Raw genomic sequence first — 19,562 nt, 5'->3', positions numbered from 1 at the left:
CACCCATAGTCAGGATCAAACCCGGGTCTCTCGTGCTGTAAGGCAGTAACTCTACCGTTACTATATGGTCATCGCATGGAATTCTCATCATTGTTGTTTTTACCTTGGAATAGGACTAAATAAGACATATATAAAAATCGTGTTCCTTCACCTCACCTACAAATTTATATTAGGAACTATGGAATTTATGACATTCTCAAGTCAAAAAAATGCTGAGAACTTCTAAACTCGGCCTGTGATTATTTCTGAGATCGACCAATATTGGATAGAGGTATCTGACCAAAGGATGGAACTGTGTTCAGAGTGATATACAATATTTCAAAATTAAAATGTCAAAACTTAACCTCCTGAAATTGACAATGAAATAAACATGCATTGAGAACAGCCTTACCAATTGTTCCTCAGTTGGCTTGCAAAAAAAGTTACATGTTTAGCTAAAACATGTTTTAGGAACTGCTCATACAAAGTATAAATGTGTGCTGTACTTACGCGCATGAGCCAGACTGAGTGCCCACAATCGCAAGTAGGAGGCAGTATTAGAAACACATCCCAAGCAGTACTCGATTGTATGGATGGCCTGATGGACTGCAACATCGCCAAAGTTAAACTGTAAATCACAGATTAAATACATGAAATATCACAATGGGAAGAACATGCAATATGTGTGCTGCTTCATCAAAACATCACTTGAAACATTATTCTGCAAATGTGCAAAAGTTCTAAGTTCCGCTTTGGATACATTAAGGAAGTAATCAACAATGAAATTGGACTTGAGATTTCGCATTCAGCTCAGAGACCAAGTGCTGAGAGGAAATTATTTCTACACTTCCCAATGTGTTTCACCCCCTACAACAGGGTTATATTAACAAGAATACACAAACCAGGACCTCATTCCATGGAACTAAAATATTACTCCATTAAATTTAAGATAAAGCGAAACTCCAAGAATAAAAATATAAATCTGCAAATGAAGAATCTAACAGTAAGGGCTTAGTCTGAAAATTAAGGTTAGACCAATGGAACAAAAGTTGGCATACAAGGGATGGTGGTATTTGGGTACTGACAGGTCAATTGTTAAATTTGAAATCCAGGACTTATAGTTCCTCGTTAGCCAATTGTAATAGATCTTTAAATTAATTTATGAGATGAGTAATTTACTGTCCATCTCACATTGCTGTAGACAATGACAGCAACTTACTGTCCTGCTGGTGAACATGGGAAAAGATTGAAATGTCTGCCATTCAATCACAGGTCACCCACATGCTAATTAAATGGTAGAACTGGTGCAAATCTCTGATCAATTCTTCTTCCCTCTAGATCTGTACACTTCTACTGTCCCTGAGCAACTATTTTCATAGCAGTTATCTTTGTCACGTTGTCAATAAATTTACAATTTAGGCAGCCTGCAATGTTGCGGGTTCACACAAATAAGAAAGTGTGCCAATGCTACACAAAGATGATTGGCCTGGACCCTTGTACCACCAGTGATTCCAACATGTTCCTATTGAGGAAGGAAAGGCAATAGCCAGCATCCTTGTCTGATTCCAGGGTAAAGAAAAGTATTTAGATTATATACCTATGTTGAACAGACGTGAGAATGTTTATGACATTCTCAAGTCAAAAAAATGCTGAGAACTTCTAAACTCGGCCTGTGATTATTTCTGAGATCGACCAATATTGGATAGAGGTATCTGACCAAAGGATGGAACTGTGTTCAGAGTGATATACAATATTTCAAAATTAAAATGTCAAAATTTAACCTCCTGAAATTGACAATGAAATAAACATGCATTGAGAACAGCCTTACCAATTGTTCCTCAGTTGGCTTGCAAAAAAAGTTACATGTTTAGTTAAATGCAATGAGAATATGAATGTCAAGTTAGTAAATATTAAGTTGATAAAAATGTACTATATTCATGAACATCATTTCCTTTTTTCGTTGGGAAAACAGCAAGGGACACATCTAAATTGCTAAAGATACAGTGCTCTCCATAATGTTTTGGAAAAAGACCCATCATTTATTTATTTGTCTCTGTACTCCACTATTTGAGATTTGTAATAGAAAAAAATCACATGTGGTTAAAGAGCACATTGTCAGATTTTAGTAAAGGCCATTTTTATACATTTTGGTTTCACCATGGAGAAATTACAGCAGTGCTTATACATAGTCCCCCCATTTCAGGGCACCATAATGTTTGGGACACATGGCTTCACAAGTGTTTGTAATTGCTCAGGTGTGTTTAATTGCCTCCTTAATGCAGGTATAAGAGAGCGCTCAGCACCTAGTCTTTCCTCCAGTCTTTTCATCACCTTTGGAAACTTTTATTGCTGTTTATCAACATGAGGACCAAAGTTGTGCCAATGAAAGTAAAATAAGCCATTATGAGACTGAGAAACAAGAATAAAACTGTTAGAAATAAGCCAAACCTTAGGCTTACCAAATTCAACTGTTTGGGACATCATTAAGAAGAAGCTTACTAAGTGCAAAGGGACTGGCAAGCCATGGGAGACCTCCACAGCTGATCACAGAAGAATTCTTTCTATAATAAAGTAAAATGCCCAAACACCTGTCCGACAGATCAGTAACACTCTTCAGGAGTGTTTCAACCTTTTACATGGTAAATTTCAGCATCGAATGACAGATTACTGCCCAGGGGTCTATTAAGACCAGGTGAGTTGAAGAATGTGGAGAATATAAACTCAATTAGCAATTGATTGCAGTGATAGTAAATGCTGTACTTCCTCTGCTGCTCGTCAGTCAGGATGGGTAACTCTTTATAATTCCCTTTTTCCAGTTTTTGAAATTATTAACATTAAGCTATAGGATGATTATTTTCGGCAAAGTCTAGACAGTTGCTGTTCAACGTTACAATTCAACGAACAAAATAGGCTCCTGGTAATGAAAAATTCAAGACTTACTTCTTCACCATCTTCTGAATGGGTATCAAGTTGGTCATGTTGGATTATCTCAGCATCCTCTTCAGTTGGTCCATTCCCAACTCGTATGCCACCAAAGTTGTGCGTTCCCTGTATAGTGAACAAGCCAATTGGTGTAAAAAGCCAAATAATAGGTCAAATACAAATGAGACAATGATTAAATAATCTTTCAACAATAGACAAAGATCCAATTATTAATCTTTCAGCAGTGGGCTTAGTCTTCATCCAAAAGCATTTGTTACCCAATTCTTATGGAGGATCATCATCCTAAACTGTTAACACCCTCTGCTAATGCTGCCTGACTGAAATATCTCCAGCATTTTACACTTACATAATGTCACACATGTTTTGAAGCTGAACATTTTTGATATCTATCTGTTCATGATATTATCCAAAAACAATCAGCATAAGATTCAATCCAAAAACAATCAGCATAAGATTCAATCCCCTAGTCAATAACATTAATCTTTTCAATATGCTGTTTGAATGGAGATATTTTTTACTGAAATCATTTGAGTATTCAAAGCAGTAAAGCAAATTGCAGCTCCCCATAATGGAAATACAGGCAAGCATCAACATCCTTTACCCTAACATGCAAATATTCACCAAAAATTGGCAATGCAAAACAAGTGTGTGTGTGCACGTGTGTGTGTGCGCGCATGTCATTTTGCCTTTGACATTTTGCCTTTGATTCGTTACTCCGCGAAAACCAGACGCAAAAACAGCGAGATTTTTACCATTAGTGCACATTGGTATTGCACAATAAGATTATTTGTCAATTTTCTTTACCACTGCAATATTTCCATAATATAATAACTACAAATTATTTTGTTTTTAATTCAGATAAGTAGTTATAATTTAATGTAAGAGTATTGTAGCTCACGGAAATATATTATTTTTTAAATGCCAAGCAGCCCCTAGAAGGAAAATTTAATAATATTAAACCACAGTCACTACCATCCCAAGGATAACTGCAACTTGAACTCTGAAACATAAAATCTTACCAAATTCCTTCTCCTCAAATACTGATGACGCAGCACCAATGGTTTCACCACAAGCATGCATGGAACACACAGCAGTGCTACAATTACCAAGAAGGTCTGCAAACCGGCCTATGAACAAAATAGAAAGTCCATTTAATTATTTCCGTCTTTTAATGGTTACATTTGCAGTTGCATGCACTTGACGAGAACGTTCAGCAAAGTGTCACACTTTGATATGCGCATATATATCAATTTGCTGCTTAAGTGACACCAGAATGTCATTTTATAATCAGATTGGAAGCTATTGATTTCAGTCAAACATCTTAAAAAAAAACAAGCAGGCACATTGCACAAACTTGCATCTATAGTTCCATACCTGCCCCTTATATAGATACTTCATGTTTTTATCGTTGTAGCTGAATAGAAACATATTGATGAAGTGGATGAGAAGACTGGGAGCTTCTTTTGATGTGATGGCATCATAAGCAATCCACTTGTAGAAGATAAGAATAACAAGGTAGCCAAACAAAGATAACATAAACACTATTTCGGGAATAAAGCCAAAGTAGATGTTCAGAGGCTTTTTAAAATATCTAAGAACAAAGCAGAGAAAACAGATGCAATTACCGGTAAATATTATAAATATTCAATTTAGTACTAACATTATTTAACAGTTAATTGCAAACATCAAATAATGATAAATCATTACTTGTACAGGGAAATAAATCGACAATTAACAAGCAAGTAAAATTAGATGCACACTATTCTGAGAGCATACAGAGATGGATTAAATGAGTTTCAAGTCTTAACTTTGGTTGGCCAGATTTGAACCTCAGTAAGCCAAACAAACAGATTAGTAAACGAAGAAAGTTAACCAAAATAATTGCTCAAATTTGAGCTGGAGTGCAAATTTAAAAGTTGCCTTACAATTTAGTAAAATAATCATCAATGGATTAAAAAAAATCTATTCCTTATCTACTTAAACTCACATATGATTCAGGAGACTAAGAGACAATCCAAAGGTCATCTGGATGACACCCAAAATCACAGACATCTTCATTTTGAAGGAGTTTAGAAATGTAAGTTTGTTTGTCGCAATGCTCCATATCTAAATGAAAAATGAAATCAGTTATTTTTTCTGGGTTGAGCACAACAGGCAAATATTTGGATAACTATTTCCTTTCCTTTAGACTCAAAATTCATAATAGTTGGAACTGGTCGTCAGGAAAACAAAATGTCGAAAGCCAGAACACATGGAAGGATAAAATCAAACAGACTAAAGGAGTATATTCATCTGAATCTATGCTGCATGATACTGCCTTATTCACAAAAAGATAATTTTGTGAGAAAACAATCAAAATTCCTGTTAACTCTTTGAGCCAAATCCACAACAAATGAACTGTCATGAGTCCTACAAGCAAATTGTTTCCCTTATTTCTCTGTTTCCCCACAAACTTTGCAGAGGGCTAAAAATACCCTTTCTTCTCTATCTCCCAGGTTTGCTTAGTTTCTCTTCCCTGCTTGACATGCTAATTGCTTCCAGCATTTTCTGCTTTTGCTCTCAAATGATCAGTCAACCTAACAAAACACTGCCGAATTCTGCGAAATTCAAGTATTTTTATTCATCAACTTTTCTCCCGTGAGCAATGGCATTAGTCATTCTTTAGTGGCACTTTTTCCAAAAGGCTGCTGTTTGCATATCATTAATTTAATACACTCTGTGGCATCTAATTGCATTTACTCAATTAAACCTCTGACTTTAATCTGATCAAACCAGTATGTCACATAGTCCTCAAATGAAAACATAAAACATGAGGTATGCAAATATTTATTTCCAAATCCGTGATGCTGTGCGACAGACAAAACTAGTTTCTGAACCAAGATCACAATCAGAATTGAACAAAGGACAAAAGAAAGAAAATTATTCACTGCCGTGTAGTATCATGTCTTTCTATTACATTTGCAAGAAAAGCACTAAAAGTTGAAATTTAGGTTGTTTTAAGTCAAAGATAAATTTGAAGGATTTAATTGATTTTTATTCATTTGTGCAGTGTGGGAATGAGAGCCAATGCTTTTCCTAAATGCCCTTGGGAATTGCTGCCAAGTTATCAGCCAAGATGAAGGTACTGCAACGTATATCCAAATCGGGATCGAGTAGGATTTGAAGTCCGGATGCGTCACTGCGTAAAGTCTCTTGTATTTCTTGGCAAGAAAGATTGTGGGTTTAGGGGATGGAGTTAGATTAGTCAAGACAAATAAGTGCATTGCATTGTCTGGATGATGCACATTGCAACACAGTCCTGGGGATAGCAAACATTTTCCTGCATGCTGCCTGCAAAATGCCACCTTTCTCCTGTGTTACTTTTAACCTTATCATCCAAAAAACAAAACCACAGAATAATTGTTGACGTCTGAAAGGAGAAATCAGGAGAACACATACCAATTTACAGTGGTGGGTCAGCAGTGGAGTGGCTTAGAAGCTTTAAATTCCTGGGTGCTAACATCTCAGATGAACTGGCCTGGGCCCAACAATTAGATGTAATCGTGAAGATGAGTTATCGGCTCTACTTTCTTAGAAGTATGAAGAGATTTGCCACATCACCAAATATGTTTACAAACTTCCATAGATGCACTGCACAAAGTATCCTGACTAGTTACATAATGGCCTGATATGACAATTCCAATGTACCGAATACATGAAGCTGCAGAGTAGTGGACTCAGGTCAAGTCGATCATAGGCACAGCCGTCATCACCATCAAAAGCATCGACATAAGGAGCTGCCCCAACAAGGCAGCATCTATTATCAAGAAGCCCCTCCCCCCTCTTCCCCAACATCTGTTTTAATTGCCTTGCAGAATTCATGAGCAATTTATGAATGTTGCGTATAATTTATGTTTTTGTGTATTACCTGGTCATCTGTGTCTGTATGCCTGTAATGCAGCTCAAGCAAGATTTTCATTGCACCTCTATTTCATTGCACCTCCCTATAGTCAGGGGGCTAGGCATTTACCACAGGAGATCCAAAATATTACCTTTTCTTGTATCACCAGCATTTATGACACTGGCCAGTTAATTTTCTGAACAATTCCAAGACTTGAGTACTTAAGGACTCCAGACATACACTTCTCAGACAGTCAAAAGGCAGGCCAGATTTTATTTTTCATGCACGATGAACATTTAATAGAAAAAAAACAACGTACTGGATCAATTCCAAAAGGATATGGCCCTTTAAAGACATTGGGGTGAGCAGGGTCTAGCTGGAGATTTCGATTGCCTAGAAGAGTTTCATCCCTACAAAAGATCACAAAATATATTATCTAAAATTGCTGTAATTTTTTTTTCATCAATGTTAAAGCCTGAGTGTTAAAAAAATCCCAGCATTAAATTACACTGCAATTAAAAATACTTGCAATTTTATTTGGAGTCTATCATAGTCTCAGGATGCACTTAAGAACCTCATGAATAACAGTGGTGAAACTAATGGGCTGTCAAATAATGGGCTGGCTAGAGCAGCTGAAATGTTAATTTTAGACTTTAAAAAATATATAACTTGCGGAAAGCAGATATTTTCTATGAGCAAAATGTGACAGTTCTGGATTGTAAAGGTATTTTAACATCTTATACTTGGGCCATACATTATTAAACAAGTAGATGATTGGCCCTCAGGTTTTAGCTCATTTCTTTCTAGTCATCAACATGTGCAGGAATAATCAATCAATGACTTAAACAAATGTTAAACAATTTATAACCTTAATTTGAGTGAAAGCAGAATAACCCAAATGTGTAGGAATGAACTGCAGATGCTGGTTTACACCGAAGATAACACAAAATGGTTGAGTAACTCAGCGGGACAGGTAGCATCACATTCTTTATATCCAGAAATACTGCCTGTCCCGCTGACTTACTCCAACATTTTGTGCCTAAAGCGGAATAAATATTTACTTAAATTATCTATTTCTCTCATGTTTACAGGATGAAAATGATAATATCTTTAATGTTAAAATTGTATTTGTCATGTAACATTATATACCCAGTATAAATTTGTTTTGTAGTGCCAGAACAAGAAACTCATAAAGCAATGTTACAAAAAAATGTATTTGTAATACTTACGTCCAGTTTCCGTGTGGTGTGAACATTGGTCTCACACTCCATGCTGAACCAAACATATTGAGAGTCTTTGCAAAGCAGTCATTGTATATAAGTCCCGTATACACAGAGAAAACTCCCATGAGCAAAATAATGTAGCGTCCACTGAAAACTGTGCTGAAGATCTATCAGGAATGAAGTTTAATTAAAAACAGATACAACCACTCCATAACTATAGCAATTGATGTTCCTACAGTACAAAGTAAAACAGCTTGAGCATTATACTATTTGTATTTTGAATTTAATTAATTAGATTAATCCACTGTTGAAACTTGTTTTAATAATGAAATCTTATTCATTCTCAACATAATGCAGGCTTCCTGAATAAGCTGAAATGAAGGACGGCACTGTGCAGTGTTTCCATATATTGAAAATGCATCCTAATATTAAACATTCACTGTTTTTTATGCTAAGTACAGGAGTTTATTTAGATGCAACCATACTTCTCTCCCAGTTTTAATTCCCCCCCCCCCCCTCCTTTACCGTGCACTGCTGTCATTCTTAAATTACAGTAATAATTCCAATCGGAGCCTCTCTGTCATCTTAATAAGCAAACGGAAAGCAGAATTGAAAGAAGGAAGTAACATTCTATGGATTCAGACCTAAAGATGTAGATCCTGTAGCTAATTAAACCTTTCAGTGCTGGAAATAACAATGGCTGGGTGATTCTCATTTATTTAATGGTTCAATCCAATTTAAATGTCCCCAAATTTAATTTCACAGCCACATTAACAAAAATATGTGCTAATCTGCATAAAGAAATATTATGACTGGTAATCAAGTGGATTTAACTTTGTGAAATGGTATTATACCGAAGAAATTTCAGTGCTAGGGACATTGTGCATAGAACAATGCAGCATTGGCCCTACAGCACATGAAGCCAAATATGATCCCCATATACGCATTAAAAGCTACTTCCTTCTGCCTACAGGTGACCACATCCCTCCATTTCCTGCATATTCATGCATCTATCTAAAAGTATCTTAAACACCACTATTAACATAGAACATTGAAAAGCATGGCATAGGAACAGGTCCTTTGGCCCACAATGTCTGTGCCGAACATGACCCCATGCTAACTGACTGTCGACCTATATATGTCTCTCATCATTTTATAGACTTCCATCAGGTCTCTCCTCAACCTCCAGCTTTCCAGAAGAATAAACAATCTAAGTCTGTCTATTCTGTGTTTGTAGCTAATACCTTACAATCTAGGTAGCATTCTGGTAAATAACCTACACCCTCTTGAAAGCCTCCACATCCTTCCTGTAATGGGGCAACTAGAACTGCACACACTATTCCAAATGTGGGCTAACCAGTTCTATAAACATGCTGCTTGACTTCCTGTCTGGGCAGCTGAAGGAAAGATCAAAGGTGCGGTGATGAAAATAGGCAATTGCAAGCAGTGGCGGACTGGGTCTAAAAATATTGGTTGCCAGGAGACAAAGGGGGCCCACTTCATCAGGGGCCCACTTGATATAGGGGGCCACTTCATCAGGGGCCCACTTGCCATCGGGCAAGCTGACACTCTGGCCAGTCCGCCACTGATTGCAAGTGCTAGCAACGGATGGCTGAATAAATTAGATGTTGAAAGAGTTTAAGATTATAAAGATATGGAGTCAGAAAAATAAGAGATGTTAAATACAAGGATATTTTTTCACCATATTTAGAGAAGCATTGCAAAGGCAAATCCATCACAAGTTAGTAAGAATTTGATAATGGTATATCAATGTATATTTTGTAATAACTATGGACATATATCGCATCAATATCAAAACAAAACTGCTCCATCAATCATGAATAAAAGGCATTCCTGTATCATTCCAGTCCAAGGGTAATGGTCTATAAATAGCAGGTTTGTAAGTAGGATTTAAAATTAAAATGTTAAAATAATTTATTTAATTGTAATACTTAAATATTCCATCTATGTTAAAGTATGAACAAAACAATGCCATTAATAATTCAAGGCATAATTTGAACACATAAAAATACAATCTTAAAATACTTTATATTTGGATAATGTTTTCTTTATACTGAGAGAGATTAATGTCTGGAACTCACTGCCAGAGTTGGTGGTGACTCCAGGTGCAATCATTATCTTTAAAATACATTTAGGGACGCTAGTAAATAGGTACGGCATAGACGGATATAGATATAGTCAAGACAAATGGGTTTAGTGATGATGGGCACAATGGACATGAGAGGCAAAAGGGGCAGATTCACAATTCTACAACTGCAAAAAATGACAAACCTTTTGAGTAATTACCATCATTTTACAATCCACAAAAAATACACGTCAAAAAGTTACATTTCTTGATTGTCATTATTACTATAAAGGGTACCTCGTTTTCGTTCTTCTGTGACAATATGCGGCTTTCCCTCAAAACCATCCACACAGCAAATAAAGTCAGCAGAACACCATGGCCAAAATCCCCAAACATAACAGCAAAGAGGAAGGGAAAGGTTATAATTGTATATGGTGCTGTGGAAGAAAGGATTTAATTTTTAATTAAAAAATCGAAGAAGAAAAAATTAGAAAATCAGGCGTTTAATAAAAACCATCGTCAGTTTAATGAAGTTCCTTACCAGGATTAATTTCCCTGTAAGTTCCGATTCCATATGCATCCACTATGTTTTGAAATCCAGATGTAAATTTATTGGTTTTGTTGTAAGTTGGTGGAATCTGGCTAGCTTGCATCCTGTTCAAGATGGACGGGACTGTAGATCCACTACGTTCCTGCACGATAAAATATTAGAGTCATAGAGTCGAACAGCATGGAAACAGGCCCTTCGGCCCAACTTGCCCCTGCCAACCAAAATGTTGCATCTAGGCTCGTCCCATTTGCCCACGTTTGGCCCATATCCTTTTAAACCTTTCCTATCCATGTACATGTCCAAATGTTTTTAAAATGTTATTATAGTATTCTTATCACTTTTTAAATTACAATACATTTATGTCATAACCCATTGCACAATGGTTTATTAGATTTAAGAGACATATTTTAACAAGAGTAAGAAGCTACCAGCCGATCAAGGGCAGAGCAGTGAGTGCTCAGCTCAGCAAATTCCAAAAGAACAAATTACAAAGTGGATGTTTATAATGTGTGATGGAAAGTCTTGAACAGATGCAAAATCTAAATGGTAAAATTCTTCAAAACTTGTGAAGGCATTCTCTTTAAATCAGTGGGGGAAATGGACAAAAAGACAAGGATTATCCATCTCCCTCAGTATCTTTAATAGGTAAAAAAGTACACTTCCAGCGTTTTCTGTTTTATTTTAAGTTTAACAGCTGCAATATTTTGCTTCCCACAGTGTGAATTTTGGGAAACCCCCAAATCAATTGAGACATAGGAAAAGTTACATTATCATATTATTTTGTCCGAGATTGATGTTTTCGTTGTTTGATGTTGTAGACCACATTTTCGATTGAGAGACATCCAAACAGCACTGCCCGAGGTCCAATTGTCAATTGGAGCACACTACAGTGCAGTCAGTAGGATAGATCGCTTGGGCAGACCACTGACTGTACCTCCAGACAGAAGGAATGAGTAAGCACAATCTGAACTATAATTATTCCATACAAGCAGGTTCCAATGAGAAAAATACAAGTGAACTAAATTAGGCTCACTCCTTTCTGAAGCAATTTAAGTGTTTTTGTCGATTTTAGAATTACTGCAAGTAACCCAGCCAAGGGAGGCCACAAGACTGAAAGTGCAACGTACATTAACGAACTTGAATTTACATTGAGGGCGACTTACTGTACCCCTCCGTAGGGCAAACTGAATTGAATCCAAATCTGAAACTGGACACCAGACTTCTGCAATTAAACATTTTTGTGTGACATCAATGTTGCAGAGATTCAGAGTGTGATAGATCGCTTTCATTTTCCGCACTTTAATAAACCACACACGAATACTCTTGGCAACTGCCTGCAGAACCCTCTGACGATGATCCTCCGTCTGATTTAAAACCTGGAGAGGAAACAGTACAAAACATTTTTTAATTGACAGAATTTACAGAAAAATTTTCAAGGGAGTTAGATTTAGCTCTTAGGGCTAAAGGGATCAAGAGATATGGGGGAAAAGCAGGAAAGGGGTACTGATTTCAGATGATCAGCCATGATCATATTGAATGGCAGTGCTGGCTCGAAGGGCCGAATGGCCTACTCCTGCACCTATTTTTCTATGTTTCTATGATAATATAGAATAATAATGGCCCAAGTTGCTTCTGTGATTTTATTCATTGGCATGGCATTTGTTGGGCACATTTGCTTCATCCACAATTAATGCCTTTTATAAGAAATGTAACTGATGAACTCCAGATACATCTCTCTCAATTGCTAATAGATATTGGACTTTCAATTGAAAAGGTTACTGGAAAATTATAGATTTGTTTCCAAGTATTACCATCATGCATCTTTTAAATTGTTCAGTAAAAAATAGATAATTATTTAAAATCTAAAATCTTAAGCTTCCTTTTGTTGCCTGGTGTGTTTGCCCACTACATTGCTTTTAAGAACTAATCTAAGCTAATGATAGGGCATGGGAAAGCCAACGGAGGAAAGGTTACCAGAAACACTTGAAGAAGCTGATGAAACAAAGCAGAAGAGAAGGAATTTCTCAAAACAAACCAACGCATCATAGGCTGGGAAATAATAGTTGTAATGCTCTTTTAATGTTGAATACAAAAATAACTGACTTTACATTCAATATTATAAATGTGCTTGCAAACAAATCTGTAAAGTTGATTCTAGTTTTAACAGAACTAAGATATTACTTAAATGGTATACATATCTAAAGAAACACACCAGGTAACACAGGAAGGCTTAGGATTTTGGATTCTAACCCAATATCTCATTTTTACATAATGATGTAAAAAATAACATGGTGATATTTAGAAACAAATCTATAATTTTCAGGAACTTTTTCAATTGAGAAGCTGTCCAATTTCTATCAGTAATTAGGAGAAATGTCTCTGAAGTTCATGTTACATTTTCTTCTACAAGTCATTGATTGCTGATAAAGTAAATGTGCCTAATGAATGCAGCCAATGAACAAAATTGCTAAAGGAAAAATTGAGTAATTTTAAAATTCCATTCTTATAGAATATAGAAGAATCTTTCGTTCTTGTAGAATTTTGCACAAATGTCTTAAAATGTCTCTGAACTGTGCAGAAAACTGTATGTGCTAAGACACACAAGTCCCAACAAATGAATACAATACCATTTGAAGATCATCGATTCGTGTGTTGACACCAGCTAACATTTCCTTTCGCTCATGCGGAGTTTCTGGGCAGGGATACAGGGAGGCTCTGAACCTGCAAGACCAAGACTCATTGTTAACATAAATACTGATAATAGGTCAGATTGTGCTTGAACACAAGTCAATATCACATACAACCACACTGGCATTTAGCAGCCCTGCAGGATCAGCTGAGCTAGAGCTCTCACTGCCAAAGATGTGCCTTGAAGCTGAAAGGTCCAAGAGTTGAATCTCAGACCTTGTGATTGAACCCAAGGCCCTGCCCCATTCCACCCAACAGTCCGAAGGCTTTTTCAACTATTTCCAAATATCTCCAATGATCACTGTCATTTAAAAATAGCTATCTTAGAATTTGAACATTTGAAAATGTTTGTGTTATTTAAGTAATAATAATTATCCAGATATATTATTAAAATATTAATTATAAAAATACAAACCAGTGATCTTAATTTACCATTTCCATTCAGTTCCCAATCCCAGTAAATGAGTGGGACTGTGCTAGATAAACTCAGAGGTTAGATACCAAGTGTATTTAGGTTTTCAGCTTAAGGTGATCTGGAACGTATAGAAATAAGGAACTGTTGATGCTGGTTTACAAAAAATGGCACAAAGTTCTGGAGTAATTTAGCGGGTCATGCAGCATCTGAGAACATGGATAGGTGACATTTCAGGTCAGGTGTCTTCTTCAGACTGATTGTAATCAGAGGGGGAGATGCTGCCTGACCTACTGTGTTACTCCATCACTTTGTGGCTTTTCAAGGCGACCTGAAATTGTCCTTACATCAGTGCAGAGTCCAAGGGCAGACTGGGTGGTCAGAAAGGTCACCATCTGATCTCCAAAACATTCTGTGCACCAACGCTACACTGTGCAGGCATGGAAGTCACAAACATGCTGACCAGCAAGGAGCACCTCCACAATGCTTCTACTCGGAACGCCTGACAAAACTTTAGGCCAACAACAAATAATCATACAGTGAAGCTACTAAATAAAACACCAGTTTGTTGGCCTCATTTTGAAAATCAGGGAGATTGACAATTTAGAAAGTCATGAAATAAGGCAAATAAATCATAGATTTGGCAATATCTGGGTAATTATTGACAAAATCTGAAGCACATAAAATATTTAGATTACAGACAGCAATATTATTATAGTGTGATTGATATAGGGTTTCATGTACAAACAACAGAAATGAAACATATGTAGACAATGGAAACACAAGGAATTGCAGATGCTGGTTGTACCAAAAAAAGGCACAAAGTGCAGGAGTAACTCAGCGGGTCCGGCAGCAGCTCTGGAGAACATGGATAGGTGACATTTCTGGTCAGGACCCTCCTTCAGTCTGAGTTTCTCCAGCATTTTGTGTTAAAAGACATTTTAATACCTCCCAAAGAGAGTAAGGAGTTCAGGGAACCTGCAACATGGAAAGAGGCAATTTAACCCACTAGGGTTTAAGAAGGAACTGCAGATGCTGGAAAATCAAAGGTAGACAAAAGTGCTGGAGAAACTCAGCGGGTGCAGCAGCATCTAAGGAGCGAAGGAAATAGGCAACGTTTCGGGCCGAAACCCTTCTACAGACTGATGTAGGGTGGGGGGGGGGGGGGGAGATGGGGAGAAGAAAGGAGAAAGGAAAAAGGAAGAGGAGGAGCCCGAGAGCTGAGAAGGGGAGGAGACAGCAAAGGCTACCGCAAATTGGTGAAATCAATGTTTATGCCACTAGGGTGCAGACTGCACATATGAGGTGCTGTTCATCCAATTTTCGGTGGTGCTCACTCTGGCCATGGAGGAGGCCCAGGACAGAGGTCGGATTCGGAATGGGAGGGGGAGTTGAAGTGCTGAGCCACCGGGAGATCAGGTTGGTTAATGCAGACCGAGCGGAGGTGTTCGACGAAACGATCGCCAAGCCTACACTTGGTCTCACCGATGTAGATCAGCTGACATCTAGAGCAGCGGATGCAATAGATGAGGTTGGAGGAGATGCAGGAGAACCTCTGTCGCACCTGGAACGACTGCTTGGGTCCTTGAATGGAGCCAAGGGGGGAGGTAAAGCGACAGGTGTAGCACCTCTTGCGTTTGCAAGGGAAAGTGCCCAGGGAGGAGGTGATGTGGGAGGGAAGGGAAGAATTGACCAAGGAGTTACAGAGGGAGCGGTCTTTGCGGAAAGCAGACAGGGGGGGGGGAGATGGGAAGATGTGGCGAGTGGTGGGGTCACGTTGGAGGTGGCGGAAATGACGGAGGACTATTTGTTGTATGTGACGGCTAGTGGGGTGAAAGGTGAGGACTAGGGCGACTCTGCCCTTGTTACAGTGGGGGGGATGGGGAGAGAGAGCAGGGTTGCAGGGTATGGAAGAGACCCTGGTGAGACCCTCATCTATGGTAGGGGTGGGGAATCCCTGTTCCCTGTAGAATGAGGACATTTCCGATGCCCTGATGTGGAACACCTCATCCTGGTGTTGTGTATGTGAGAGGGGCCCTTCAGATTTAAAAAAAACTGACAACTAATTACATTATCCGACTGTTATCAATAAAAATGTTCTCCTCACCCTTCACAAATTTTCTTCACCCTGTTTTTCAATTGGTCACCTTGAAAGAAAATTATGAAAACAGACTTGTCCACCTGACCGCCCTAAAATAAGTAGAGAACATCAACCTGAAATCCTTTTGTTCCAAAGATTGCAAAATATATAAATCATTGCATTCCTTTATCACAATGATAAATCATGTCGTCACATTGAAAATGATTAAAGTATTTATTTTGCAAAAATAATAACAAGACGACAAATTTATATTATCCGTTTTAAAAGAATACTGCCCAGTGCAGGTAAGGCAATATTTATTACCTTAGGAAATTAATATAAAATATTGCTTTAATACAATGTGCACTATTGGACACAATACCTAACTTCTTACTATGGACTACATTCATGTCTTTAGTGTACAGCTATATATTATCAGAAATATTATAGTTTTAAGTATCCAAAATAAGCATGGCCAGCAGAGGTTTTATTCATTCTCTCCAATCTAACATTTTGTTTAATTACTTGTGGAGGGAAGAGTTTGTAATTATAGAAAGCATTCAAATTCCATTACTTCAGAATGAATGCACTTATCCCATGATGTTACAATGTGGACTCTCATTGCTACTTTGACAATGTGGACTCTCATTGCTACTTTGACAATTCATCTTTGACAACACAAAAAGCTTCTTATATCAAATAGTTGCATGCCACAGATCCAGATTCTTTCGATCTATACATTATTTAATGGAGCCAAAATCATAAAAGTGTGGAGGCACTGGGTGATGGGCCACGCACTGTACATAACCTTCGGCTCTTGGGGTGGTCACGTGTCCCGGTGACGAGAGATAGGGGTCACGGTTTGGTCACGGGTGCCCCTGGGGAGTATGTAAGGGTTAATCGAGGCGCGCACTGTGTTGGAGAGTTAGTGTAGAATAAAGAACCAGTATTTCGGACAACCTGTGTCTGCCTTGTTCTTTAACGGACAACTCCGCGTCCGCTACAAAAGGTTACAATTATAAATAAAAGCATACTTAGGGAAGTATAAAACAAATTTTTGAAATGCATTTAAAACAGACTGGGCATCCACTGATGGATAACAATTTTTTTCACTTTATGGGCAGCACAGTGGTGCAGCTGAAAGAGCTGCTGCCTCACAGCGCCAGAGACCCAGGTTCGATCTTGACCTTGGGTGCTATCTGGGTGGAGTTTACACGTTCTCCCTGTGACCACGTGGGGTTCCTCCAAGTGCTCCAATTTCCTCCCACATCCCAATAACCTCCAAGACGTGTAGGTTAATTTTACTCTGTAAATTGTTCCTAGTGTGTGGTTGTGTGCAGAACTAGTGTGTGAATGGGCGATCATTGGTTGGCATAGATTTGATGGGCCGAAGGGCCTGTTTGCATGCTGTACCTCTAAAACTAAAACTTAACTATCCTTGTATCAAAAACAACCCGTCAGTATCAGTACCGATCACTGAAGATCTGCTTCCTTTCAGTACCGGCACAGTTCATCGACTAGCTGTCAGAACAGTTGTTGTGGTTAATTTAGCAGCAGTCGTGAAATCATGATAACTCTAATTCAGTTGTTCTAATGCTGGTTTTATTAATGCTGCCCACACGCTATATTGCCTTGGTTTCACACAGGCTCGAATGATTTGAATTCAAGGTCAATTCTATAACCAGTGCTAACAGAAAAATAAACCACAGAATTACACAGCCATTCATCCTCGGAACTTAATGTTAAAATTCCACTTACAGCTACAGGGTCTTCCAAGGGATTTTCAATTTCAGCTTGACGAAGAAAAACATTTCCTCTGCATACTCGCCACAACATCCTCTCAAAAGTAGGGAGCCTCTCTCGGTTGATTACACCAGCCACAAAGCTGTACATAAGAGTATACATGGTCACAAGCTGCATTATATATATTGACAAATTATCAACTGCAGTACATGAACTATCAATGATACATGAACAAATCAAACCTCTCTTTTTATCTGAAACCTTCTTCAAAACATTACATAGTTTATTTTTTCCATCTGATTAATGTATTTTAGTTTGAACCATTTGTTTTATGATGTGGTCCTTAATTATGAACATATGTGGACTTATATCCTCTAACTCCTGTCCTAAAGACCTCTGTGAAAGCCATAACGTTTCCAATACAAAGAATACCAAGCTTCAGTAAAAAAAAAAAGACAATCTATATAATGGTTAATACCAAGAGAGGGCAGGTGCTGGAATCTTAAGCAAAAATATATTGCTGGAGGTTAGACAGCATCTGCGAAGGCAACTAGACAGATAACATTTCAAGTCAGGACCATTCTTCAGCCTCAAATTATTTAATTACTCAGTTAGTAGATTTGAAAACTGCTGGCTATTTGCCAAATTCAAACACCTGACAGTTCAAGTGTCCCTTTGGCTTGGGACAAGATAGGCAGGAGGAGAGAAGAAATTAGTAAAACATCCCGTCTTTTTGTTGAATATATAAAATAAACACAACAGAAAATAAGCTTCTAAATCCATTGTGGCATTGACCTTATTTATCCATTTCACTCTCCACCATAACCAATATACCCTCCATCCATTTGCACTATAATTTTGATCTCCAATGCAGCTCTCTCACTCTCTGCATTAATCGTTGTATGTTTTCCTCCATTTAAACAGCTAGCCTTTTCTACACATTCACCATGACTAGGGATGGACACAGAGGTTAGGAAGTGTAGAGCCATCAAGAGCCATAGGCCCCCTTAATCTTAATCATGGAGTATTGTGTGCAGTTTTGGTCCCCTAATTTGAGGAAGGACATTCTTGCTATTGAGGGAGTGCAGCATAGGTTTACAAGGTTAATTCCCGGGATGGCGGGACTGTCATATGCTGAGAGAATGGAGCGGCTGAGCTTGTACACTCTGGAGTTTAGAAGGATGAGAGGATATCTTCTTGAAACATATAAGATTGTTAAGGGTTTGGACATGCTAGAGGCAGGAAACATGTTCCCGATGTCGGGGGAATCCAGAACCAGGGGCCACAGTTTAAGAATAAGGGGCAAGCCATTTAGAACGGAGACGAGGAAACACTTTTTCTCACAGAGAGTTGTGAGTCTGTGGAATTCTCTGCCTCAGAGGGCGATAGAGGCAGGTTCTCTGGATGCTTTCAAGAGAGAGCTAGATAGGGCTCTTAAAGATAGCAGTCAGGGGATATGGGTAGAAGTCAGGAATGGGGTACTGATTGGGGATGATCAGCCATGATCACATTGAATGACGTTGCTGGCTCGAAGGGCTGAATGGCCTACTCCTGCACCTATTGTCTATTGTCATGAGCTACAAAAATCAACATACAATTTGAGATTATGAATGCGCATGCACATTCTTGCCATTTGCTGTTGCAAAGGCTGGACATTTATTTTCTCTGCTTCCTGCCAGCAGCCAACAAAAATGTGTTTTACATTCACTTAGGGAGAAAAATAACAAGCCATATTTTAACTGCCTAGAATTTGACCCCAATTCAAAATAGCTCAAAAGCTATTGATATGTTCAACTTCAATACTGTGTCTAACCAACCAAAAAGCCTTAATTTGCTCAGTCTGGTAGTTCCTTTTTATTTCCCCAAGAACAAGAAGCATACATTTATCGGTCTCCTGCACACAAACTGTTTGGGTATTCATTGGCAGGTTTAGTTATACCATATTAAGTACTGAGCCCAACAGTACGTGTTCTACCCA

General features: G+C 38.1%; 1 protein-coding gene across 7 annotated transcripts in view; it reads right to left on the bottom strand.

The window, feature by feature from the left end:
* The window catches only part of atp6v0a1 (ATPase H+ transporting V0 subunit a1), a 49,563-nt gene that overhangs the window by 10,456 nt on the left and 19,545 nt on the right, over positions 1-19,562 (bottom strand). For 5 of the 7 annotated variants that reach the window (XM_033035225.1, XM_033035221.1, XM_033035227.1 and 2 more), the window contains exons 7-20: positions 17,600-17,726; positions 15,869-15,951; positions 13,289-13,382; positions 11,825-12,037; positions 10,653-10,803; positions 10,409-10,548; positions 8,032-8,192; positions 7,122-7,212; positions 4,910-5,028; positions 4,297-4,513; positions 3,942-4,049; positions 2,920-3,027; positions 1,808-1,825; positions 490-607 (exon numbers count right to left, since the gene is read on the bottom strand). In XM_033035225.1, coding sequence (XP_032891116.1) covers positions 490-607; positions 1,808-1,825; positions 2,920-3,027; positions 3,942-4,049; positions 4,297-4,513; positions 4,910-5,028; positions 7,122-7,212; positions 8,032-8,192; positions 10,409-10,548; positions 10,653-10,803; positions 11,825-12,037; positions 13,289-13,382; positions 15,869-15,951; positions 17,600-17,726 — 1,748 coding nt within the window. The remainder of the gene's footprint in view (positions 1-489; positions 608-1,807; positions 1,826-2,919; positions 3,028-3,941; positions 4,050-4,296; positions 4,514-4,909; positions 5,029-7,121; positions 7,213-8,031; positions 8,193-10,408; positions 10,549-10,652; positions 10,804-11,824; positions 12,038-13,288; positions 13,383-15,868; positions 15,952-17,599; positions 17,727-19,562) is intronic. The other 2 variants (XM_033035226.1, XM_033035228.1) reach the window with 1 other exon arrangement.

This window comes from Amblyraja radiata, chromosome 16 (assembly GCF_010909765.2).
Source record: "Amblyraja radiata isolate CabotCenter1 chromosome 16, sAmbRad1.1.pri, whole genome shotgun sequence".
Classification (NCBI taxonomy): domain Eukaryota; kingdom Metazoa; phylum Chordata; class Chondrichthyes; order Rajiformes; family Rajidae; genus Amblyraja; species Amblyraja radiata.
Note: the sequence above shows the minus strand (reverse complement) of the source record. Positions and strands in the feature narration are given on the sequence as shown.